Source organism: Mixophyes fleayi, chromosome 11, assembly GCF_038048845.1.
Source record: "Mixophyes fleayi isolate aMixFle1 chromosome 11, aMixFle1.hap1, whole genome shotgun sequence".
Taxonomy (NCBI): domain Eukaryota; kingdom Metazoa; phylum Chordata; class Amphibia; order Anura; family Limnodynastidae; genus Mixophyes; species Mixophyes fleayi.
Window position 1 is genome coordinate 45181300 of NC_134412.1, and position 27350 is coordinate 45208649.

A 27350-nucleotide genomic window follows, 5' to 3' on the forward strand; every position below is an offset into this window, starting at 1 on the left:
CCACGCACCATTATTTGAAAGGAGTCTCAACAAACCCCAGAAGGTGATGTCTCCATACAGTTTCAGAAAAGTAGAGTGGCCTCGCCAATATGAAGTAGGCCTTCACATGGAAGAGATAGAAGGATCAACTATTGGTCTCAATGCACAAGCGACCAGTCCTTCTGTAGTTGAGACAACGAGGTTGAGGTATTAGCTGTTGCTTGAATGTCCCAGGACTGCAATAGTTGAATATCGTCTTCTACTGAGGCAATCACGAGTAGAATTATTATGTTGAATAATAAGCTTGACCGGGAAACCCCAACAATACTGAATCTGATGGTCTTGCAGTGCTTTGGTAATTAGTTGAAATAAGCGTCGTTTGGCCACCGTGACCGGAGAGAAATCTGGAAAAAGTTGTAGATTTTGCAGCGCCTCTTCAGCTGCCGGTGTTCTAGCAGCTCATAGGATCCTTACTTTAATATGATAGAAATGGACCCGCATTAGAGTATCACAAGGCACTGTCTCCAGTCCCAATCTCAGATTAGTCTGTGAATGAGATAGAGTAGCAGGTCATGGTCAGAGGCCTCAGGAAGTAGTTTTTTTAAAACACATTTTTTGCAAAGTCCGGAAGTTCAGAGATGGAGATAGACTCAGGAATGCCCCGTATCTTAAGATTTCACCGGGAGTGATCCTCTACGTCCGCCAGCTTATCAGACATATTTAGGACTTCGGTCTCTAGTTTCTCATGTGAAGAGGAGCTCATTGTGAGGTGCCACAAGCTCCTCCATCTTGTCTTCACCTAGTTCAGTCACTTGCGCCTTGATTTGTCCTATAGAGTGCATTTCAGAGAATAATGCAGCCTTAAAATGAGTCAAACATTAGTTGCATAGATTTGATGGTAGTTTGGCCGTCTGGGGTCCATTTGTGACAGAACAGAGAAAGATGAAGACTGGTCAATGGCAGGTGAAGAGCTTCTGGAGCCAGGATCATCTGGGCCTTTATGTTTGGACACAGCCCCCTCAGAAGGGGAGGAATGACGCTAGAAAAACTGGCCTTGTGTCTTTTAGGGGCCATAGCAAAATCGGAACAAATAAGTGGGGCCAAATAGTTTAGATAACTTAGAAGATGGTTCTGGGATCTTTGGCATTTAACGTAGTAAGAAGCTAACCAGAGTCACATTAGGAACAATACAATACAAGGTATATTGGCGGTGAGTTCACAAGAACCTGGGCGGGTCTCCCATTTCACAGTCAAATATGAGGCATCTTAGTGTATAGTGCACCTTTAGGTCTTGTGCATGTAGAAAGGACAGCAGAGGGGAGCCCCCTGAGTTATTGTTTAAGTGTCAATCCCGAGTGGGGAGATATTCGCGCAGGTAGGATGCAGAGATGCAAACACTCACCCTGTGAAGATAGTTCTCCAGCTGTAATATAGTGTTGCCTAGGCTTCACTGAAGGTAGTCTGCACAGAACTGCTGGTGTTGCCGGGTGTGGAAAGACCTGCCGTCTGTGAGGAAGCTAGAGTAGATCATATGTCCTTCAGTAGAAAATTGTGGCCGTTATGAGCATCCACTCAAGACTGAGGAACTAACCTCCAGAGACTCAGATCTCAGCTGTGTCTTCCAGCGGTTGGAACACGTGTGCTACTGCTTTGCTCTCCACCTGGATGGGAACCAGCCAGCTCCAGATTAATAAGCTGTAATAGGCCTGTGACCAGCCACTCCTCTTGAAGCCAAAGATGTCGGATTTCAGGCTTCTGGGTAACTGGTGCTATATGCAAATAGTGTGCCTGAGCACACCACTTCCGTTTTTGAGGGCTAAGATTATACACTGGATAATGCTCAGCTTATCTGCTCACTTGAATAGAAAAAACTTGCCAACAAAAAGAGGTGCGCAAAGCACCAAGTACATTAAAATAGACAATTTATTGAACATATACAATATAAAGAATAGGATAGGCATATAACCAGATGGGCTGTTGGCATAAATAACAACTACCGCTATAGTAAACAAACCCAACCAATGAATAAGAGAGGATGTGGCCAAGAGTTAATAACATATGGTACCATATGGGATAGAAAATTAATTGCCGTTAGAGATCCAATCCGTAGACTGAAGAGATATTATATTAGTAGTATACTGATCCTTTGGAGCTAGATCAGAAAGCAGGATAGTTTACCTGTATCAATAATCCAAAATCAAATCCACCATTAAGGTGCAATTGACACCAATACAAGTCCAGCTGGTGAGTGGTTGTTAGTTAAAATGACTTCTTATGCTGGATCAATAAAAAAAAATCAGACAGTGAGGTAACTTGAAGCATGATATAATTGGAGAATCCAACATGAGGTGCAAACAAGCACCAAAAAAGAATGATTGCTTTTATTTTATGTTGCCGATATTCATTTTTCAAGTATTTAGTCGGCAGTAACAATGTTCGTTATCTTTAGCATAGTCCAAAATCAAAAATAGATGCTGTAAGCACTATTGGAGTACAAGCATAAATACTTAACTTCGCTATGCGAATTCGTGGATATCAAGCTCCCGTCATGATAACATTCTGAAAGCTCCGGTAAGGTAGGAATGGCAATCAGCAAAAAGATAGTCCCAGAAAGGATCCAAATACAACTATTAGTTGTAGGCTGGCCAGCACCTGATAGAGATTTCAATATGTATCGATCCTAACGCGTTTCTCGGCGTATCGCCGCTTCTTCAGAGGTAAGTGTAATGATAAGATCCAGCCGCGCTGGTTTAAATACATCAAAATGGTCACATGTGGTTGATCATATGATTAACAGCTGACCATCCGGAGATGTCCAACCATTAGACAATCATTATCGGAAACAACCGAACTTTTAAATTGAGTCACGTGATCGTCAGTGGTTATCCGGAAACAGCCGACAAATCGTCATTCATCACGGAAATACACGATCTCCTATGGTCTGGACCTCAATAATTGGAAAAAGCCGAGGTCCAACGAAATGCTTTATCCGTATAAATAAAATAAATGGGTAATAAAAAATAAATATTCGGGTGACAGATCTTCACAAAAAATATATAGATACAGCCTCTATGAGTTATAAAAACATAAACTAAATACTTAAGTTTTATACATTTAAATACACCTAACATGATCCACAGATGAATCCATCTAAAAAAATTAGACAAAGGGTAAGACATAATTATGTAAACTTAATGTCCATACCAATTGGGCTTGATATGGCCACCCATAGAAATGGTGCCATAAAATAGACACATATTGCCCATACAGCATGAAGAATAAGACCAACATCCCAGTGGATATAAGACCACTTCTCACATTGATTAGGATCAACTCTATATACAAGGGTAAGGATAGATAACAGATATACAGTATGGGGGGGTCCAAATAAATACACGATGTAAGACAAATTGTACACAGCCTAAATCGGAACACTTCATATGTTAAGTTCAATACTATCATCGAGTCCAAACAGTATCAATGTTTTTAATCTGAAGATCCAAAAGGCTTCTCGTTTACAAAGATTATTGAAACGGTCCACCACCCTGATGGTTGAATCAATCTGTTCAATTGCTCGAACTTTTAGACCCTCTAATTTACCTTTTTAACATTCATTAATATGCAGCGAATAGACGCTAAGGCACCGTACAGACTGCGAGCTGAAGTGTCGACGTGAGGGTAATGATGGTGGGTGTGTCTCTCAGAGCAGTCCCTTCATAGACATACAATTGGGAGGCTTGACGGGGGAACCCTGCACCAACCGGTCAGCTCGAATGTGGCTAACAAAAGGAAGCCTCTCCTGGGATGACAGATTTGGGATGTGACTGATTGCAGGTTCCTGCTGCACGTTAGTATCCGTGTCTCTGGTCTGCAGACAGGTAGGTGACTTAAACACCGCTCCGGATGTGTGCTTTGTGTCCTAATATAGAGCTTACAGTGTATACATTTTGGATGGAATTCCAATTCTGACAGTAAATAGAGCTGTATTCTACAAATTCTCCTCCACGAGTTGGCAGTAGCTGTTTAAGCTCTATTGAGGAGTACACAAGTCAAAATGGTACTTAGAGAACAAGATAACCCTTCAATGGATTGAAGTTGAAGATTGAAATTACAGTGTCAACGCCACGCTATTCCTTCTAGTTTATTTGATCACTATATGTTGCCACTGACCATAGAATCTGTCGATCCCTGACTCCAACAGACAGCTGCACCACACAGATAGACCATACGTAGTGAGCGTGCAGCGATAGGCAGCACTCGGGCTCCACCGGATCCAGGGAGTCTCCAGAAGTGTGTCTCATCGGTGCCGCGCCAGCCAGGAGACTAGTTCGCCACCTGCAGCTGTAGTCCACACTGAGCTGTACCCGAGACGCTGCAGCTGCACCGCTTTGGGCGACCGATCCAGACAGAGCAGGTCAGGCTACTCGACAGTCAGGTAATTAGGCCAATTTTGCACCAAATCTTCCTCTAGGTGTAGCGTGTCAAAGAGATTACCTAGAAACAAGAGTCTAGTCTCAAACTCAAGTGCAGGGGGTCCACCGTCCAGACGGATGGTATTTAGGTGGTGTCTGCAGGGCTATAGGTTGTTTTAAGCTCAAGGTAAACTCTGGATGGCAAGAGCTAGCAAAATACACGTCCGGCCATATTAGCTGCCAGGCCACGCCCCCATATTTTTAAACTTTGAACATGTAATGCCTATTGCTCTTTTAAAACAATTCAGAATTGCCCACTTAAGACAATAACTTTCACCAGGTTGAACTTCTGAATTTATTTCTGCAAAATGTATTTGTGAAATTAGATACTTTATGTGGATTAATAAATATATGGTGTAATATATTATTTTTAAATATAATCTAATGAATAATATATAAAGTGAAAGGACTAATCCCAATTTTAAATAATGTAAATGGTGCATCTGAACTTCCGCAATGTTCTCCATTTCACACTGATGTATTTATTGTGAGAGGATGTCTGGTAGGAGACCACATTTCCTTGTGCTTCACTGCACTATCCTCAGATGTGTGTCTTTTCCTGTATGGTCTCAAGATCCTTGGCGTGACCAAAGGAATAGTCTGTCAGCCATCAATCAGAATCCGCCACAGTGCTTCTCAAATGTAGAGTCTGTACTGTGGCCGCAATACTGACTCTTAAATAGCGCAACAGGAACTGAAACTCAGCGAGAGCTGCAGGTGAACGGGCTTTGAGGCCAAGTCTTGGGCTATGAGTGAGAGGGGGCGGGGGTGTCCAGCAACTGAAAGTCCCCCCCCCTCCCATAAGTGCACATCTGCATCAAACAACGCATTACCAAAACTTCTATAAATAGTTCTACAACAGAGAATACCTATAAAATCTACGACAGGTGGTATATGGTCCCTTCTAAAATGAATCAAATATTCCCCGCAACCTCTGATTTATGCTGGAGACAATGGGATTGGGAGCATAGGATCCTTTTTATCATATTTGTTGGGAATGCGACCGCATCTCCATTTTCTAACCGATAGAACAAATTGTAGGCTCTCTTGTAACTTCAGACCCCATTGTCATGCTAGTCTGCTGTCCCATAAAGACGCTTCCTAAACCCGCAGACAAGCTGACTCAGCACATAGGTAATGCAGAGCGGCTCCAGATCGCTAAAGACTGGAAAAAAAAAAAAAAAAACACTATGTATTTCAGATGTTACAATGCCTATCTGATAAGATTATCTCAATGGAGTAAAACACAAGTCTACTCCACGACTGTATTAATAACCTCCCAAAAATTTGTGAACTGTGGAAACTCTTAGCTCATAACGCTCGCATCCCAGAATCCTTCTGAATTTTTACTATTTTAAAATCTTTTCTCTTATTTTCCATTTGTGTGTTTTGAAAGAATTCAAAGGGGAGTAGGGGATTGTATCTACTCTTTTGCCCAGGAAGTTGCTTAGAGGTTCAGATTACACCCTCCCCCCTCCTGAAACATAAAAGAATCCTAAGCAGGAAACTATACATTCTATTACTCTTTCCCCCTTTTTCTTTTTTTACTGTTCATTATCTTTATATAATTATTTGTTAATTTGCCAAAAACATCTGTTTTTTTTCTTGGAAGCGTTATATCGCTAATTTGTGATGTGATCTATACAGTTTGCATGCTGTTATCTTTTTAGATTTAAAAAAAACAAACCCCCCCCCCCCCCCCCCCAAAAAAAAAAAAAAAAAAAAAAGCTTTTCTCTAGGCACACTGTGTAAGGTCAGGGGAATACAAGTGGTTGTGATCTGTATTTCAGATAATCAGGGTGATATGCATATCCATCCATAGTGACCAAATTACCAATTTCTCCTAATTACTATAAACATCTATACACAGCTTTCAGGTATGTTACTCTCACCAACAAGAGATTATGTTCTACAAATTAGCGTACCCAAGCTCTCTTTAGAGGCAGTAGATATGGTGGAGGCTCCCATTACCTTAAAAGAAATTGATACAGCCATAGCATCTTTTCCAAATAGGAAGGCTCTGGGCATAGATATGCTTCCCTTCTAAGTGTATAAAACATTTTTGGTCTTTCTTGAGCCCGAAGCTACTTGACACTTTATTTGAGGGAGGTTTTCTGTGTCCAAAGCCTTAATTATAGTTATCCCAAAATCTGGGAAAAGACCCGATTCATCCGGAGTCATATAGGCCCATCTCACTATTAAACAAAGACGATAAGATATTGGCCGAAGTACTTGCCACTTGATTAAAAACTTGATAATATCCCAGGTAGTCCACCCAGACCAGACTGGTTTTATGCCAGGAAAATCCAGAATAACTATTCTTCATAGATTTACACAACTTCAAATGCCTTCTCCCAATGACGGGGCATCCTGGGATGTGGGTAAGGCCTTTGATTCTGTGGTATTTTCTCTGCGAAATGATGGCGGAATTTGACAATAAGTTTCTGGGTTGGGTAAAACGGTTTTATTCTGCTCCAGTGGCTAGGATGTGCATAAATAGTTACACCTTCAAACCCTTCACTCTAGGGAGACAGGCACTAGCTGCCTCCTCTCTCCCGCTCTGTTTGGTTTTGCTATAGAGTCTTGTCTTATTAGGAAGCATCCAGGGATATATGGTCTGCTGGCAGGGGGAAATGTAGATAAAATTGTTCTGTATGTGGACGATATGCTCCTTTTTTTTAAAGGATGCTGATGAATCCCTAAGCAACCTGCTACAAGTTGTCGATGACTTGGAAAATATTTTTTGGTATCAAGGATCAACAGTTCAAAGTCCAATATATTCCCCATACGTGTAAATAGATTGAGACGCAAGGACAGAATATCTGCTACAGTGGACGTACACATTTATTTACTTGGGGATATTGATTTCGATTAACATGCAAGACTATGTTGCTCATAATATAGCTCTTATATATTCAAGCTAGACTTCAGACATGGAAGAAACGTCCGCTATTCATGTCAGGACGGGTACATTTTATAGTTACTTACAACTATGACCTGCTCTACAGACTCACAACAACATTCCCCTATTTTGTCATGCTCCTGTTAAGGCGATCCTTTGTAGGATTGGCTCTTGCAAAATTATCTCAATACTATACACCACCATACTCTCAAATATTATAAATGGGGATTTGCTAGACATCAAAAATAGATAGGAAGCTGACCTAGGTCAACTAAGCGAGTAAGAGTGGAGCTTTATGGTAGTGCCCGATTTCACTTCATGCAGCAGATTTCACAAACTCCAATTATTTATACTTCACAGAGTTTATTATACTTCGTGTAAGACTAAAGAGACTGGGAAGACAGCACAGTTCCAATTGCCCTAAATGTGGAATGAGGTCAGCTGCTTTCTGACTTTCCTCTGGTCCTGTCCAGAGGTCAGGAGTTTTTGGATAGTTGCATGTATTCAGGTAACAGCGATTAAGATTCCCTTATTGTGTCTCAAAAAAAAATCCTTTTTTGGAATCTCTCCTGATCTCCTTTTAGATAAATCATTAACCCATTACATAATCAGTCTGTTGGCTTTGGCAAATTATAGCTAGAATGTGTATGGTTAATGAAAAGCCATCTTTTGGCAGCCGGGTTGGACATGAATGATACATCCACACAAGAAACTCCATGCCTAAATATTAGAAGATCTGGTCCCAATGGGTCAAGACTAGATACGCTCTGTTCCTTACCAAAGATTCAGAGGGGGGAGTTAGGGATTTATGTTTCTTTAAAAAAAAAAAAAAAAAAAAGTGTAGCTATGGGCTCTCCACTGGCACAGCGTTTATTAAATCTTTCTAGATATACCAACAGTATTCCTAGCTGGATGACCTTTTGGCATTATGCCTGCGAGACTGAACAACTGGATCCTTTTCATACATATCTGAAAAATACATTTTGGGGAATGCAAGGCTTTCAATTACCAAACTGTAGTTTGCCATTTGCATGCTTTTTAATAACCGTGCAATTCAAAGTCAAAATGGCACATCAAATCGTATTATTTCAAACTGCAATGTCAATTTTATCACCTTGCCAAGCAGTAACTTATACAATTTTATCATCAAGTGGGAGAAAAAGACCTAGCTCTATTACACAAGATTGCTTAAATTTCATTCAATTTCAGCAATATGCTCAACATACCATACCAAAAATGCTTTCTGAATGGATTAAAATAATAATAATTCAAACCCGTGACCAGCTCTGTACCACCTGGGCTGGTTTCCACAAAACAGGGAGCCATACAAACATATGGTCCCCCTGGTACAGTGGAAACCAACCCCAAACAAACCATTTCACACTATTGTAGGGCAAACCTAGGAGACATTGCTCACTAGGAACACTCTGGCTGTGACCTGGAATGGCTGTAACTGGGTGGAACATGAAAACCACCTGTGAATGAAGCTCCCAGTCAATCACATTTAAGAGTCTATTAGGGGTTTTGATTTATTTAATTTCAAATTGGAGTACAAAGAATGAAGATTTGGATTATGGCAGGACAAGAAGATTGTTTTTAATATACTGGTGAATGAGAGATTTTGAGCAATTTTTACTTTTTGGACTATGCTGTCCTCTTGAAGAGACTTTTAAAGTGACTTATTAAATGGTATTTAAACCTTAAAGTATTTAGCTCATACTAATATTTTTAAAACAAAACAAGAAAAGTAGGTGGGCTGTTTTAAGAGTAACTTATGTGCCCAATAGAAATTCATTACAGAAACTAAAAGGTTTTGACATATCATTTAACAGGTGAGAAAACCAAAATACAGCAAAATACAGAATTTTATTTGTCACACACTTGTTCCTATGCTGCAGTAGACAATTATTTTCTCTCAAATTATATTAGTATAAGGAAGGGCTGTACAATCTTGTAAATTTTTTGAGGAATATATCGTAAAAGAGATACAATATGAAAGTTACAGTGCCTTTGAAACTACAGGGGCAGATATTTAAATTGGAAAATTTCCCCTCACCCACTTACCATTAAATAATTTCCTTCAATGCTGGTAATGGACAGAACAACATCTTGCCCATACACAGACATCTGTATCTTCTATTAGAATACAATGTTTATGTTAATTTTTCCAGAACATCTTTTATTAATATATTTTGTTTCCACCATTACTCCCTCACTACATTGGCAGAAGTGGGGGTAAAAGTGTGATGAAATCCAGGGCAGGATATTTAGGTGACGTGAGAGTGCTGACAGCTTCATATTGGATACCAGGGTTACATCTATCAGAAAGCTCCCATCAACATGTTCTGCTTAGAATCCAGCAAACTGCAAAGTAGGTATTTAACATTGCCTGCTCTGTTGCTTGCAGAGTAAATCATGGGGTGAAAACCTCTACACTATCCACCAGATTGGGAGTGAGAAACAAATCAATAAAGACGCAGCCAACTTAGACCCTAGGGGTAAATAACAACAGGGAACATCACAGGGTCTCCAGTTGGGCACAACCATATCATCTTTCTACGCACCTTGTTTGGCATATTACATGTTTTTATCATGAGTAAATGACTTGTTACATTTTAAATTGTGTTTTGCATATTATGACATGCGCATAATAAATGTTGTTGTGCATACTACATCTTGTTGGAAGGTTTAGTAAAAGGATAGGGTAGTGGGGAGTTCCTTGACTGGGCACGGAGTAAGTCACATGGTACTTGCTGTCCCGCAGAAATCCTATTTCTCATCCACCCCGTGTACTAAACTACCAAAAATCACCCTAAGTGCACCCTTAGAGCTCCTATCATCTCTCTGCTCCTGTTTGGCTCGGATTGTGCTGCTTATCTTTGGGGATTTGGCCTAGAGACTGCCTGGGACTGCTGCATGGCTTCTCTGGGAGTATACTAGCCCTCCTATCTCCTCAGGGACCCTCTGGTTCTGGGACGCTGCCTGCCGCCGGTTTGCACCGGTCGTCTGGAGAATTGCTTTAGGGGACATGCTGCATCTTTGGACTGCTGCCTCTCGTTTCCTGTTGCCGGACTGTGTGGATCTGCAGGGCGGGAGACGGCCATCTTACCTTGGGGGAGGAAGAGGAGGTTATGCTGGCACTGTTCCATGGGTGTTTCGGACACAAGCTAAACAGCAACTAGTGCCCCCCATGAAGACAGCTGAGCGGCAGTGGAGTGACTGTCCCTCCTTTACACTGAACGGTAGCTGCTATTATCAGGACACTGCAGTGGCTATCCCTCGGACACCTCTATCTGCACCCCCCTCCCCGCGTTCCTGTCAATTAATGTTTGGAGGCATACTCTGACTTCTGCAGGTGCTGACCTCTCGAAGCTGGCTGCTGTCGCTGCCTCCCTACACTGCGCTGCCATATGAGGGTCTGCAGCTGCTGGTGAACATGCTGCCCCCCTGTGGACCCCAACACTTTGGACAGACACCGGAGGCTACCTCACTAAAATATTGAAACGTCTTCATTTTGTTCCTCTCACTGTAAGCTCCTTTGGGATGTGGGTTTGGAGCTGTGCTGCCACCTTGTGGTGTTGTGCAATATTGCAGTGCTGCCTCTCTGGCCCGCTATATACTGACTATATTCCTGTGACTGGTTCTAATTGTAAGCTCCTTAGGGACATGGGTGTGGAGCTGTGCAATCTTACAGAGTTCTTTCTTTGATCCTCCAAATACCCTTGCAGCGGGTAGACCCACCTCACCTTCCTCTTTTTGTTGTGGAAGACCAACGCCACCTTTTCTTGGTCCAGGGACAGGGACAACTGCAAGTCCATCTGTAATTCCTGCCTCATCAATCTGTTTGTTGCTATGGGGAAAGCCAGTGCAGCCACGGCGGCTGTGAAACTTGAGAAATATGTCCTCTGCGCCTAACACTGCGGATGCTGTTGGCTCCAGGAAACTAAAACTTGGGTAGAAAACCGCACTAGGGAAAATAACATAAGCACTTATTATAATAATTGCTTGTTGACCCGAAGAGAGACTCTAATCGGGGGGTGCACCCAACACTGGAACAATTAAGTATAAAGAGGGAAGAGAGAAAGGGAAGACAGTGTAGTTTGAGGCACTCCGTAGGTGCTTATTTAAAATTTAACTTTTATTGGATATGAATAAAATGGAAAGTAGATGAGCGAAATAATAAAAATATAGTGAACTGTGATTTAAAATTGCAAAAAATGGGGGGGGGGGGGAAGTTTTTTGCAAGGTCTCACCAGTATCCTAATACAAATACAATAGTAAGCTGATATAGCGCTAATAATTATATCTGTTACATACAAGATGTCAGAAAACTCTGTTGCCTGAAATTGAAAAGGCACTGTGTGTTAATAATAATATTAGGATATTATACTCCTGAGTTTACATAGCCATCTTAATATATAAAACATAAGACATTGTCAGTTAACTCAAAACTACAGTGCCTCTCACAATAATATATAGAGTAACATAGCGGGATAAGTTAATTGAAAACTCCCGCGGGCTAGTAAGCCAAGTAGTATCAAGAAGAGGCTCCTTTAGCTCCTCACAATGATATATAAAATAACAAAGCGGGATTAATAAATTGAAAACTCCCACGGGCTAATAAGCCAAATTGTGTCACGGAGAGGCTCCCTCTGAGAGCTGTATAAAAATCCCACTGGTTACTTTGAAGCCGCATCAGGCTCTGGTAAGCTTAGCGGAAGCATCAGAGATAACAGATACTATGACCAGGAATCGCGGGGTTATGTGAAGGTTTCTTACCTAAATAAAGACTGGGGAGCGATTCCTGGCGGAGATAATAGAGTAAAGGATTGGTGAGACAAAACGCCGACGCGCGTTTCGCTCCGTGGCTTTTTCAAGACGCAATGATACAAAGATTTGACAGCTCTTAAATAGTCATGCAGGTAGGTGCGGTTAAAGCGGGCAAAGCCAATCACGAGGGTTTATCAGACTGGGTGTGTATATTACTGCTTAGATCCCCCCGTGATTTTGACTGACAGTCAAATTTGCCTATCACAGTTAATGTTCGTTCAGAACAAGTCACTCTATTGGTGCAAATAAACTGTAGGGAGTTATCGATGTCAGAGATGATCTTTTCAATTGTGCATCCGTGAACTACTCCTTATGATCAATATAATATAACGGCAGTATTCATCTAGAAGTTTACCGTGGTATATATTCCTGCTTGTTTTAATATTATACCCCAATGAGTTTAGTTAATAAGCGGATAGATTATCACTTCTGATATTAATGAAATGCAATTTGTAAAATATATGTAGCAAGTCATCAGTATAAAGTCTATACTCATTAGTTGTGCTCAGTAATATTGAAAGCCAGGTAATTAATATTTGGTAAGTATACTGACAGTAGGGACTAATTATTAAAGTTATTAATAGTATATATCTATGTGAATCTAATGATATTTCATACATTTTGATGGTAAGTATAAAATCCTTGTTATATAATAAGTAAGAACAAATAAAACCATAAAGCAGACAATAGTCATTTATGATGCAAAACGTCTGATTTAATTAATGTAATGTTAATAAGTCAGGCGATGCTTTTTAGGAATGACATAATCAGATATCTACGCTGCAGATATGGTTAATTTTGATTATAAGAGGTATTATATCATAAACAATAAAGAATACTCCAAAGTAGAATATCATTAGAAAATCATAAAAATGGCTACTGAGAATAAAGTTAACTACCTATAGCTCAAATTAATGAATATTGGAGGAATGGTAAATTTATTATAGATTGGTATATATTGATCTTAGATGAGTAAAAATTAAGTTGAAAACATGTCATAAAAAGGATGCATAACTGTTGTAGTCATTGAGACCGTAAGGGGCCATACTCCCCATTTGAAATATCATTTTGGTTTCCTTTCGGAGTAGCTCTTTTTGTAGATCGCCACCTCTAATACCTAAATGAGCTCTGACCATTGCAAATGCATGTAATCCTTTAGGATTGCCATCATGTTGTAATAAAAAATGTTTGGCAACTGAGGTGAGTGTCTTAAGTTTTTCCTGATCTTTTTTACTGTTTCGTATATTATTAACGTGCTCAAGAACTCTTTTTTTGAAAGGTCTGGTGGTCATTCCTACATATTTTAAGGAGCACGGACACATAAGACAGTAAATGACCCCTGAAGAGTTACAGTTTAAGAATTCCTGTATTTTCCACTCCTTGCCAAATTTATCTTTAAACACTTTAGTCTGTGTCATAAATTGACACGCCTTACAAGTTCCACATTTAAAATAACCCTTCAATCCGTTAGGATTATATTTTTTGCTTTGGTTAAGGTGGCTGTGGACCAGTTTATCTTTGAGATTTGTTGCTCTACGCCAGCTAAAAGATAGATGATCATCGAGATTTTCTTTAAGATCCTGGTCAGTTAGCAAAATATGCCAGTGTTTCTTAAAGATATTTTGTAATTGTCGCCATTCAGCGCAAAAAGTGCCAATCATCCTAATCTTTGGGTTGATCTTTTCAGGATCCCTCGTAGGGTAAATTAATGATTCTCTACTTATGACGTTAACCGATTTATTGGCTTTTTTCAGAATCCTATGACTATATCCTCTATGTTTAAGCCTTGTCATCAATTCCGAAGTTCTTTGAGAACATATTTGTTGGTTGGAGCAATTGCGTTTAGTCCGCAAAAGTTCGCCTTTTGGAATCCCATGTAAGACTGGTGGAAAATGAGAACTTTTACAATGTAATATAGTGTTAGTGGCCGTTTTTTTACGAAAAATATCAGTTTCCAGAGTGCCTAATGTTGTTTTACAGATGGTAAGATCAAGGAAATTGATTGAAGAGTCATCAATTTCAGATGTTAATCTAAGGTTTAGTTTATTAGAGTTCAGTATAGAGGTAAAAGTATGGAAATGATCAACATCACCATCCCAAAGAATGAAAATATCGTCTATGTAGCGTAACCACATGACAATGTTACTGGTAAACATATCATTGGACTCCGTGAAAACATATTCCTGCTCCCACCAACCTAAGAAAAAATTGCCATAGGTGGGGGCACAGGAAGTGCCCATCGCTGTGCCTCTGATTTGGAGGTAGAATCTCTCATTAAAAACAAAGTAATTTTTAGTAAGAATGAATTCTAAGAGTGTCAATATAAATTCATTAAATTCCGTATTGATGTTCATATTAAGAACGTAACGTACCTATACCTTGTTTATGATCGATATTTGTATAGAGAGATTCTACATCATAGGAGGCAAGTTTGGTATTTGGGCTGATGGTGATATCTTGAATTTTCGAGAGTACATCCAATGTATCTCTCACATATGATTGTAGACCGATCACATACGGTCTTAAGTGTCGGTCTACAAATCTGCTAGCATTCTCCGTGAGACCCAGGACACCCGATATAATCGGACGCCCTGGGGGATCAGTTTCATTTTTGTGAATCTTTGGGAGGGCGTACATTGTTGGAATCGTTGGATTTTTTACCATCAGGAAATCATGATCAGATTTATTAATAGTACCACTGTTAAGTGCTGAGTTAATAATGCGTTGGTATAGACTTAAAAAGTTGGCAGTTGGATTGAAAATGAGGTGGCGGTAACAAAGTGTATTATTAAGCTGTCGTTGAATTTCACCTATATATTTCTCCAGGGGCCAAATGACAATATTGCCCCCCTTATCAGAGGGCTTAATCACCACGTCATTCCAACTACATATTTCTTTAAGGGCTTGAGATTCCATGGCATTAAGATTTTTAGTAATTGTAAATCTGCCTTCATTTGATCTAAAAAAACAAATCTAAATCTCTTGATACTAAGTCCATATAGACTTTAACCTGTGGACAAATTTTTGCATCTGGGAAAAAGGTCGATTTTTTCTTTAAGGGGGCCAGGTCATGTGCTTCGGTACTTATAGTGGAAATATTATTGCTTGAATCGATTGATTGTAATTCCTCGAGTATATCGAGTGCTTGAAAATCTTCCTTAGTGTCTAATATTATTGGTTGTTGTTGAGCAAGCTGCAAATCTTTAGAATCTGTATCAATAATAGATTTATGACTACTGTAAAATTTCTTTAGGAGTAACTTTCTAGAAAGGAGATTTAAATCCTTCTCCCATTCAAAACGGTTCATTGTTTGGACCGGTGAAAATGAGAGTCCTTTGCTCAAGAGACTAATATGATGCGATCCTAGTTCTCTCTGAGAAAGATTAATAACCCTTAATTTCGAGTCTGAGTCCTCTGCCGTCTTTGACTCCTGCGATAGCCAACCCCTTCTTGTTTTCCTCTTCTCCTTCCTCGATTGTCTACCCCCACGTCGCTTGCAGACTCGCCATCAACCACTGCGGGTTCAACAGGTCTTACTGGCCATCAGCTCCTCCGAGAAGAGACTTACAAATCGAATTGGCGAGGTGCAGGTGGACTTGTCCCTTATCAGTCAGGACATGCAAAAGATTAGGGAGCAGGTGGGAGAGGCTGAGCAACGAATATCTACGCTGGAAGACACTACCGCCCCCATGAAGGGAGACTAACCAGGATAATATCTGCAAACAAAAAATGTCGGATCTGGAGGGTGTCTGCGCCACAACAATTTACGCTTTATGGGCCTCCACGAGAGAGCGGAAAGCTCTAACCCTGAAGTTTTCTTGGAATCCTGGTTGACGACTGCATTTGGAAAGGAGGCCTTCACTTCACGGTTTGTGGTTGACCGGTGTCCCCGCGCCTCCCTCCGCAGCCCCTGCACCCGGGTGCCCCTGTTGGGACATTTATAGTAAAGCTCCTCCACTATAGGGACAGAGTCGCTGTACTTCAGCTGGCTTGGACCAAGGGCCCACTTAAATACGACAATCACATTGTGTCAATCTTCCTGGATTTCACCATCGAGGTCCATGAAGAGTAGAGCTCAATTCACCCAAGTAAAGCGGAGGCTCTGTGACCTGTGTGCCACATGATGGAGTCTAGGATCAATGCCCCCTCTGTGCCCCTTGACCTTTTAACTACAGGTAAAAGGGAATCCTACTAGCCTACCCCACTAGGTGTCATCTGTGGTGGGGTGGACAATGAACGGGTTAGTATTGTGAAACAATGACTTGCTCTCGCACAATGTACGCATTATATATTGCTGTTTGCCGATTTGTTTGCTATAGAGGAGCATCCTTATCTATAAAATAAGACACAGTCCCGGTTCTAAAAGTCTCCAAAACTGGGATATGTTTTCTGCATTTTTTTTTTCCTCTTTTTCTGTAATGTCTGAAAACATGTAAATAAATATATTTAATTTAAAAAAAAAATAAAATAAAATAGGATAGGGTATGTGTCCTGTCTATAGGCACTGAGGATTTTTTTTTTGGAGCATAGAGCTGTATATGGTGGGTATTGGGGTGCTATGCATAGTATTTAATTATTTGTCATACTATGGGTTTACTCTCTCACTTACACTTTACCTACACATTGTGCTGAGTTTTCACTATGTCTTGGTTCCATCTTTTATGTTTTGTAAGGCATACTAAAACGACCCTTTCTTGCTGTACCATGCAAATTTTGTCTTTGCCCACCCTCCCGTTGTTGCAAACTTTATCATCCTTTGAAATGGATATTTTTGTTCGCAAATACAGAATAAACCACTTTGTTAAAACCACACTCACTGTTTTGTGCAAAACAGTGAGTGTGGTTTTAACAAAGTGGTTTATTCTGTATTTGCGAACAAAAATATCCATTTCAAAGGATGATAAAGTTTGCAACAACAGGAGGGTGGGCAAAGACAAAATTTGCATGGTACAGCAAGAAAGGGTCGTGGCATGCATCGCTCACCAATATGAATCCCTTCCTTGCCCGAATCCCATGTCCTTCACAATCTTTGCCAATTTACAGCTTTGTCTTCCACATCAGTGATGTTTATTCCTGCTGTAATATCAATGCAAGTGACTGGGATGTCTGTCCCTTTTCCATTGGGAGGCAGTACAGTCAACAGAATATAAGCTTAACCTGATTCATCATTCTAGATCTAGAAACTCCTACTAGAGGAAGTAGCTCTTTTGATTAGCAAAGAAAGAATGTTGAGTGGGGAATAAGAGCCATAAAACAGCTCAAAGGGTAGAAACCAGGTGGTCTTGCGCGAACATCACCGGTCTTGAAGATAAAGATTTGATGTTAGGTGGAAAAATCCCTTTTTGTTAGAATGTAAGAGTAGATATAGTTGATCCCAAAGCCATCAAAGAACTAGCAGCAGTGTACAAAAGAGAAAGTCGAAAAAGAAAAAAACTGTCAAGGAGAAAATATAGCCTGCAGGATTTTCTGCTTGAAAACCACAAACTGAGAAGTGGCCACTAGGCACTGTACACCTAGCACATGTGTGGAGGGATGACCATACAGTTGCATAACCAGTTTCAGAAAAGCCACATTGAATAATACCTAGAAAGAGTAAAACTGGATGCATAGATTGGGACTATAGAGGAAAGGAGACCAAACCTCAATAATGGCTATGTACCAAATTTATAGTAAGCACCAGTCACCCCGAAGTAGAACGACCTTTATGAGGTGCTTCATAGTTCACAAATAAGACTGTTCAATGAGATGTGGTATGGACTGTTTCCAAAGTGTGAAGCAATCTCACATGTTCAGTATGTGGGTGTTGGCAAAATTATGGCCTCTGAGTATTGGAGCAAAAATTGCAAAAGGTGGCCAGAGGAAGGAGATGGCTAGAAGATGAACAGAAGGTGCACCACAATACCCAGTTTGCTTTAAAGGAAACTGAAAGTCACTGTGGTACAATTTCTGGTAAGGAAAGATCATGGACTACATTACCTGTAGTCTAAGGAGGAAATACTTGCCCTACTTCTGATTCTTAAGTGCCTTCCCAACTGGAGTAAGGTACGAAAGCATTAGAAGTACTCAGAGTGTCTCCTGCTACACAATACAGAGCAACATGGCATGGAGATATCTGTGCAAGTGCATAACTGGTGAAGAGGAGGCTGGCACTGAGATGACCGCCTCTGGAACAAGAGGAAAAGGTGTCAAAGCAATCCTTTTCCCTTGCCTAAAGCAAATTTAGAGCAGAGTACTTGCAGTTTTCTGGGTCTTAAGTGAGCTGCCAGTCTAGAAAGACCTCCAATCCTAACAGAACAGAGAGTAAGGAGGAGAATGTGCAATTCCCTAAGAGGAAGAGACAGCACATTCCCTCCTGACAATCTATTCATGATGGGATAAATGGCATTAAAATCACCTGCAATCACCTTAAATTAGAAATAATTTAAAATGCAGAAAATCATAATTAGTCCACAAACAGCAGATATATTTATCTGTAAGTTAATTTATTTCAGCCAGTGATGATTAAATCTGCACTAAATTACATAGTTGAACAAACCTAATGTAAATATGCATAAAAATAAAATGATGCTGAACAACAAACCATCAAGGATCTTAATTATAAAATGGGAGGGTTATGTCGTTAAATGGCAAATCTATCTCTTGAACAAGTGAAAGTTCAGTACAATTCATAGATGAATAAGCAATACCTGAAACGGGGGTGTCCAGATGGCCACTTGAAATGATGTTTCTTACGCAGATGAACAGTGAGGTTATTTCCACGAGTGAAGCATTTCTCACAAACATGACATTTATACCTGGGAGCCGAATCCCCCTTAATAATTGAAAAGAAGACAAATAAATCAACAAAGCTTTGATCAGGCTAGATCAAGGTGTTCACACCCGGTACTCAAGAACTACCAACGGATCGTCTTTTCAGGAAATAGATGGGATAATTACTGACCTGGAAAAATAAATTAACGCAACTGCGCATGATTAAATAAATCTTGAAAACAGGAACTGTTGGTAGCTCTTAATGCCTGGGTTTGAGCAGCACCTCTGGGCTAGATTATAAATGTGTGTTATTAATAAACAAAACTTTGATGCAAGGGCAATAAATCAAAGGGGGGAGTCTATAATGGATATATCATTATACTGTAAATAATCATTTTGCACTTAATGTGACCATGCAGTAATATACAAAAATGATTCTTTAAACTACTAAAAGTTGGCAGTCATTTCCAATAATCTTAATGACAAATGAATAAAACATATTGTATGAAAAAGTATAGAATTAAAAAACAAAAATACAAAAAAACAATGGTGAAAATGTTATGTTGTGTAATAATCTTCAGTACATGATAAATAATCAGAACAAGTATCACAATTTAAAAAAAAAATAAAAAAAAAATAGATTATATATAAGACAGGCTAAATGTTAAGATCTTACAAACTATAACCCAACAATCACCTGCTTTTCCAAGATATTAATGTTTCCTTCAACAGAAATATATTAAAGGACACAAGAATGTATATATGACCGTAAGCATCCTGGCACAGCTAGGCAAATAACAAAAAAAAAAAGATGATTTTTATACTTACAATAAATCAGTTTATCTATTTCCATCTGGTGAACACTGCTGCCATGGGGTTGCATGTGGGGAGCTTGGAATTGGCACTTAGCAAGTTAGATTAAACAATTAATTAACTAGTTGACAGACTCCTTCCCTCTGCAAATCTCTGTAGCCTCAGTGTATTTATAAAGCCCCAAGGATGGGGAGACAACAACAAGACCAAACAGTAGAAGAGCATAAGGGAGGGAACACAGTGTCCCCCAGATGGAATCAGAGAAACGGATTTATCGCAAGTCTAAAAAAAACCCTCTTTTTTCTTGTATCCAATTTGGGGGACACTGCTACCATGGGGATGTACTAAAGCAGCCCCCTAAGTGAGGGACTGCTCTGACATACCGGCATGCACAACACTGCAGCTGAAACCCGCGCCCGGGGATGCAAAAACATTAAACTGGTAATATTTTGTACAGGTGAGAACAGAGGACCAGGTGACTGCCCGTCAGAACATATCCGCTGAGACCCTGTTACGTGCAGCCCAAGAAGCCCCCACCGAACAGGTTGAATGGGCGTTGAGGCGGCTAGGCACAGGCCAGTTGGAATCCACATACGCCTGCCTGATGGTGGAAGTGATCCACATGGCTATGGTCTGCTTTGAAGCTGGCTACCCTCGTTTATGGGCAATAAGCAGAACAAAGAGGGAGTCAGTCTGTCGGATAGCAGACGTCCTATCCACACAGATGCGGAGGGCTCGAATCACATCCAAGGGAGCCGAGGAATCCTCTTCCCTGAAAACTGGGTCAACAATCTCTTGGTTTAAGTGACACTCCGAAACCACTTTTGGCTGAAAGGAAGCATACGTAGCACAGCCCCATCATCATGGAAGATGAGATATGGAAAGCGACAGGAAAGGGACAGCTCTGACACTCTACGTGCAAAATAATGGGTAGGAGGAACACCACTTTCCATGTCAAAAACCTAACATCAGCCGAATTCAAAGGCTCAAAGGGAGGCCTTTGAAGAACATTGAGGACCAAATTCAGGTACCAGGATGCTGTCGGTGGAACATAAGGGTGCTGTATGTGTGCACTCCCTGGATGAAAGTCCTCACCTCCGGGAGGTCTATTTACTGCTGGGTAAAGATAGAGAGCCAATACTTGTACTTATAGTAAATTCAAACAAAGACAAGACCTCTAATCCATCCCAAAGAAAGGCCAAGAGTCGCGCGCATCTAAAAGTGGCCGTGTGGCAGACCCTACGCTAACATCACTTTATGTATGGCAACAATGGTAGATGGGAGCCGAAGCCGGCTTGCTGGCCCGCAGCACAGTTTCGACTATGCTGTTAAAGCCAGTCGAGGTAGGTCCTGGTGTAGAAATGAACCTTGTAGCAGGAGATTATTTTTGAGGGGCAGACAATAGTTTGGACCAACGGCCATGCGAAGGATGTCTGAGAACCAGACTTGTTGACGTCAGTTGGGTTCTACCAAGTACACTGGCAAACCTCCTTGTCTGACACGATGGAGAACCCTGGGAAGCATTGGGATGGGAGGAACAGGTATCCCAACCTGAACTCCCTCCACATTGTCATGACATCCACCGCAACCGCCATGGGTCTCTTCAAGACGGGACGCCAAGAGGTCCAGGTCTGGAAGCCCCCACTTTCGGACTAAAGCAGTGATGGCTAACCTGTGACACTCCAGGTGTTGTGAAACTACAAGCCCCATCATGCTTTTCCAGTAGATAACTAGCTGATAGCTGACAAAGCATGCTGGGGCTTGTAGTTTCACAACACCTGGAGTGTCACATTTTAGCCATCACTGGACTAGAGACTAGAAGCTCTCCGGATTATGCATGCCACTGCTGTTGCAGTCTGATTGAAGGCAAACAGGGGACCCCTGAAGGACCGACTGGGCTCCCCGGAGGGCCAACAGTATTGCTTTCAATAGCAGGATATTGATCAGAAGAGAGGACTCTCGAGTTGACCAGGTCTCCTGAAGACGGCCCCAATCCAGAAGGCTAGCATCCGTCAGAACCAGAATTCATGACCACGGAGCAAAGGACCTGCCCACGGTCGACTGATCCTGCTCTAAACAACACTGATGCGATAGGCAGGATTTGGGAAACAACTGAATTGTCTGAGATTTTAGGTGGAGGGAGGAACTTAACCATTTGGTTAGAAGGACCCACTGAAAAGTGCGAGAGTGGAACCATCCATGAGTCTCAGAAGCCACATGCAAAGCAGCATGAAAGGTTTGGAGACTGTTAGGACCTTCCTCACCATGATCTGGAGGGAACATACTTTGTGATCCGGGAGGATGATCTTTTGTGCCCAGGTATCTAAAATAAGGCCCAAGAAGGTAATTCATTGACAAGGCAACAGCAGAGATTTTGAGAGATTGATTATCCATGCTGTTCCAGAACCCGAATGATGAGGGCCAGGTGCTGGTGAAGGAGCCAATTGGAGTACGCCTTGATCAGCAGGTTGTCCAGGTAAGCTACAATGTTCACTCCGAGGAAACGTAACCTAACCGCCATAATCTTTGTGAAGACCCTTGGCGCTGTGGAGAGGTTCTCACTGAGAAATAACCTGAAGTGTGCTGCTTTAGTGTGGAGCCTTTCTGACTGTAAACTAAAGAAATGAATAAAATCAATAAAATTAATAAACTAAATAAAATTATTGTGCAAAAAGTAAAAGCAAGCCCAACTCCCTTGGGCACTTAAACACTGAGGCTACAGGGGGTTGCAGAGGGGAGGAGTCTGTCAGCAAGTTAGGTTGAACAATTAACTAGTTGAGAGCCAACTCCAAGCTCCCCACATACAACCCCATAGTTGCAGTGCCCCCCCAGATTAGAAACGAGAGAAAGGTATATCAAAGTACTTCAAACAAAATAGTGAAGCCGATAAATTTGGGTACATTAGCCAGATCAAGAAAATATTTTTTGTTATGCAGCATTTCATTGGCTATAATTGGTTACAAAGCTCCTATAGCACCTGTGGTTTGAACTGAAAATATAATTTTCAAAAAGTTATTTATAATTGTACATTGACGGCATGGTGACACAGCAGTTAGCATTTTTGTTCCATAGCACCAGGGCCTTGGGTGTTATTTGCATGGCGCTTGTAGTTCTCCCATTGCTCAAGAGGGTTGAGTGTATTAGTGAGCATATCTGTAGTAGAAAATTAGATTGCAAACAGGAACAGATGTGAATAAAATTCTGTGTGCAATATGTTGGTAAATGTATGCTTTACCAGTTAAACATTTTATGCAAGTAATCCTTTAACTAAAGTGAATGAATTGCAGTATTATAATTCCAAGTGTACAGAATAGTATAACATTTTTGGTATGTTTGGATTCCAATGCATGCTGATTTTGTCCCATATGTCTCTATATGTGGAACAGCCAAAAGCACCAGTACAAAGAATGTATAAATTTATTGGCAGTATTGTATGTGGAGCCCATGTCTTCTTACCTCGTGAACTTTTCTGTAATGAGTTTTGACAGAACACAGTGATCGGGCACTGAAGCTGCACTCTTCATATTCACAGCAATATGCAGGCATTTTACTGTGTGTATCTAGGTGTTTTCTAAGGTCTACGAGATTCTTGCAGCTATAAAAAAAAAAAATCTATCAGAGGAAGGATGAAAGAGAGGATACAGGACGTAGATGTAAAAAAGCACAAAAATGAAATGGCAAGGTATACTTAGGTGATACACTGATATTAAAATCCTAAAAACAGAACTGACCAAACTGCACGTCACATTCTACTATAATATTAGCTAGATCTCACTGTCTCTATTTTATATCTAAAAACAATATATGTAGAGTTCTCGTTACTTGCATTACCCTCCAGTTTGCAATTCAGATACAAACACTGCACATGTCTGTCAAGTTAGTTTTCAACTGCATTTACAGATAGCAACGTATATATTTGTTTTTTAAGTTACCCATGGGAATGAGTTGAACCATATATAAAAGGCATCAGTGTATAAAAGATTATTTGAAAAAAGTTTGGACACATTTTTTTTTAAATCCTTTTATTTTTACAATGGATGAGTCCATCTTTAGAAAATTATAATATTCTAAATAAGCAATTTGTGATGGACGTGTAAGGCACACTGACATTGAGTGTATGTAGTGCTGCTCTGAAGTTTCCAAGCATTTGAATTGGCAGTCCCAACGATTCCAAACACTGCAAAGCAGACAGCTGTTCGATACACTCTTACAAGAAGCTTACAAAGTACAGAAGGTAGATAGGTCTTTAAAAGAGAAAATGTTATTAAGCTACATACTATCTAGACGCATAGTTTTCTAAAAGGTAGACTTATCCTTTATGTAGTCCTAATGATCATCCACATGAAGAAAGCTAATTTTGATTAAACATAAAAGGGCTAGCTTTAACAGTAGCCAATCACAGCAGATAAGACATAGGAGGTCAGTGTAAATGATGTGTTCTAGTGGGTATAGCAAACAGATAAAGAAAACAATCCCTAGTCATACAGATGGATGCAGTTCACATTCAACCTGAAAGGGTCACACCAAACCACAATACCAAATTATATCCGAAAAGCTTCAGACGAGTCTAGCTTTTCCAGATAAATAAAATAAGTGAAAGAATTAAAAAAAAAAAAAAAGGGAGGAACCAAATCTCTTTCACGTATATGAGGGGAGAAAAAAAAGGACTCTTGGTTTTCACCTTACAAGATAAGGGAAAGTGGCTGAGGTATTCCATCTGAAAATAACTAAACACTACCTGGGATGTTTATTTTTTTTCCCATCCGTTTCATGACTTCACCTTTCATCAGTCTTGTACGAGGTTTGGGGAGACTTGAGCCCTTTTTCAAATAATTTTTAACCCATCTCTTTATTTATTTAAAAGTGTTTTATTTTGTCAGCACTGTTTTTGCAATAAACGGTAATTATACTACATACTGTTCTCTTCTTTCATGTTGTTAAGCACAAACGAAGGAGAAGAGACATTGCACAGAAGTGCTGCGGACTACACAGACTTATTTTGTGTCCCTACAAAGGAAGGGCTGTGGATCGCTATTACCACCGATTAGAAGGGAGAGTCTTAACTTCTACGTTTGGCGAATATATTCACTACGGGGAAGACAACGGGAGAAATATATTTGTTTGGGAAGGCACTTATTTGCACTCTTGGGAATGTTAAAGGTTTTCTTACATTCCCTTTGTGAAGACAAGATTACGCTATGTGCATCTCCTTTTACTACTTGTAGCTAATGCTGCAGAGGAGTTCGTATATATCAATAAGCCTATAAAGGAGAGGGAAAAAAACCTTCAGAGGATGGACATCATTTACATTTTTCAACAAGACACCATTTAGGTACAATTTATTGGCTAAAAGGAATCTTTTGAGACACTGCAGATTCTATTTGAAAATGTGTGAGATAAAAGTCCGTCCTATGAGTAAAAAATTTGAGGGGTGGATATAGTAAAAAGAACTGCATGCTGCTTAAAAAAAAACCAAAAAAACAGAACACAGACTTTTTATTATTAACATTACAGACACTTCTACTCCAACAAAATTCCACAAAAACACATCAACTTATTGGTTGATTATTTACTACTATTATGGGACTGTATGGGGTAAATGACGAACAAATAGAGAGCTAGAGATTTGTTTTCTCCATGTTTTTGGCGGGCTATAACAAACCTGGTGCATGTCAGAATAATTCCTAAAAATCTAGAGCAGACAGGATGCACAGTTTTATAGTGCACATGATTTGTAGGTTTGTGCTTTAGAAATCGAAGGACATTAAGCATATAACGTCATTAGCTATACACTTTAACCATTCATATCATCTTCTTTTGTTGACATAACACAGAGCTTAATATATAAAAATACAGGAATACAAACATAAGCACACACAGAAAAAATCCAGTCTGACCTGTAATCACAGTGTTGACATTTATATGGCCGCTCATCACTGTGCCGGAAACGAATGTGAGTACGTAGAGTAGACGGAAGTGGGCATGTCATATCACACAGCGGGCACTTATAATGATTCACTGCAAAACAGGGTAATGATATTTAAGTGGGTATTATCACATGTTATTAAGAATGTCCCTTGTCATAACCTCCAACTACAGGTAAAAAAAATGAATCATTGGGTATGGAAATGGGTATGTAATGAAAGGGAAGGAGTTTTGTCCTATTTCCACTGGTGAAACTCACAAGTTAACCCCATACGTTATGTTGCGGTGTAGGACTTATAGAGAAAGAATTAAAGGCATTTATTGACCTCAGTGTTGTTTAAAAGGCTTTCACTAATGTTGAAAAGTAGCCCTCTTCTAAAGTTAAACTTTGTGAAATCATGAATTTCAGAGTTCAAAGTCAACACCCACTGAGATTATCCCTCATGTTAATGCTGCTTTAGAACTCTAAACTTTATGAATCCCATGTTTCATTGTAGCACAGGACAGTCTGCAACAAAAGGCTTCCGCAATTCATAATTCAAGGGAAAAAAAAAATCAAAGTAGTAAAATGAAACATTAATGTAGGATAAAACAGGTGATAGGGAGAATATATTCCTCAGGCAGGAAAACTCCTCTTGTTGAAACTTACCATGGTTTCGCATGTGATCCCGCAACAAGCGTTCCGTTGCAAATCTCTTAGAACAATGCGTACACTGGAATCTATGTTCTGCATGTGTAGGAGAATAGATGATAAATCCAACAGAAGAAAGATCAAAATAATACATTATGTTTATTGTTGTTTCAATTTCTATATTTAAACAATTAGGTATTTATACTCTAATACACAAAAAATTAAATGCCATATTACTGGTGCTGAATTATAGCCATTACAGGTACTTTCTTTTGAAATATGTGTGATCAATGAGACTATAGACAAGCAAAACATGAAATAAAATCAACATTAATACAGCATCAATCTATACACATATAGTACAATATACAAAAAGCTGCACAATATATGCTATAAATGAATCGCTAATGATAGGACTTTTATAAAAAGTGTGCAGTGGAATGTTTTGTAGACACGCAATAAATACACAAAATTACATTATAATAAGGCACTACGAAGATTAGTAGATATGCATGCTACATGCGGTTTAATGTTGGACTTCTGCATATATGTAATCGAATGCAGCTAAGTAGAGAGTTTCAGAAGGAAGGAATCAAGGATTTTTTATTTGAAGCTTATGGAAGTCTAAGTGTGTAAGTGCATCTACAAGAGGGGCTCCAAATAACAGGTGAAGTAGACTCCCTCATCATATATTTTGGTGTGTGCACTTCCTCTATTGGGCTGTTTCAACCCTTTTCTATCAGGGGACTTGACGAGTTCACACAATTACTGGGACTAACAGCGTGGAGGTGTTGCCTACATAGGGTGAATACACGTGAAATTTTGATATACTACACCATGATTGCTTTCTTTCATTTTTTTTGAGGATATCTACACACACTAATGCAATATCGGGCACACACTAATGCAATATCGGGCACACACTAATGCAATAATGGGCCGAACGGTCATTTATCGTTTGACTTGACCCAATAATCTCCTGAAAACACTGTAGTGTACACCCGGCTTTACCTCCAACTATGTCTATTGTAAAGGCTGAGAAAGTGGA

At 40.0% G+C, this 27350-nt stretch overlaps 1 protein-coding gene across 1 annotated transcript in view; it reads right to left on the minus strand.

The window, feature by feature from the left end:
• Positions 1-27350, minus strand: part of HINFP (histone H4 transcription factor) — an 82672-nt gene that overhangs the window by 23155 nt on the left and 32167 nt on the right. Inside the window, 4 exon segments of the mRNA XM_075190546.1 lie at positions 18870-18994; positions 23203-23341; positions 25644-25764; positions 26321-26398. Of these exon segments, the coding sequence (XP_075046647.1) occupies positions 18870-18994; positions 23203-23341; positions 25644-25764; positions 26321-26398 (463 nt within the window).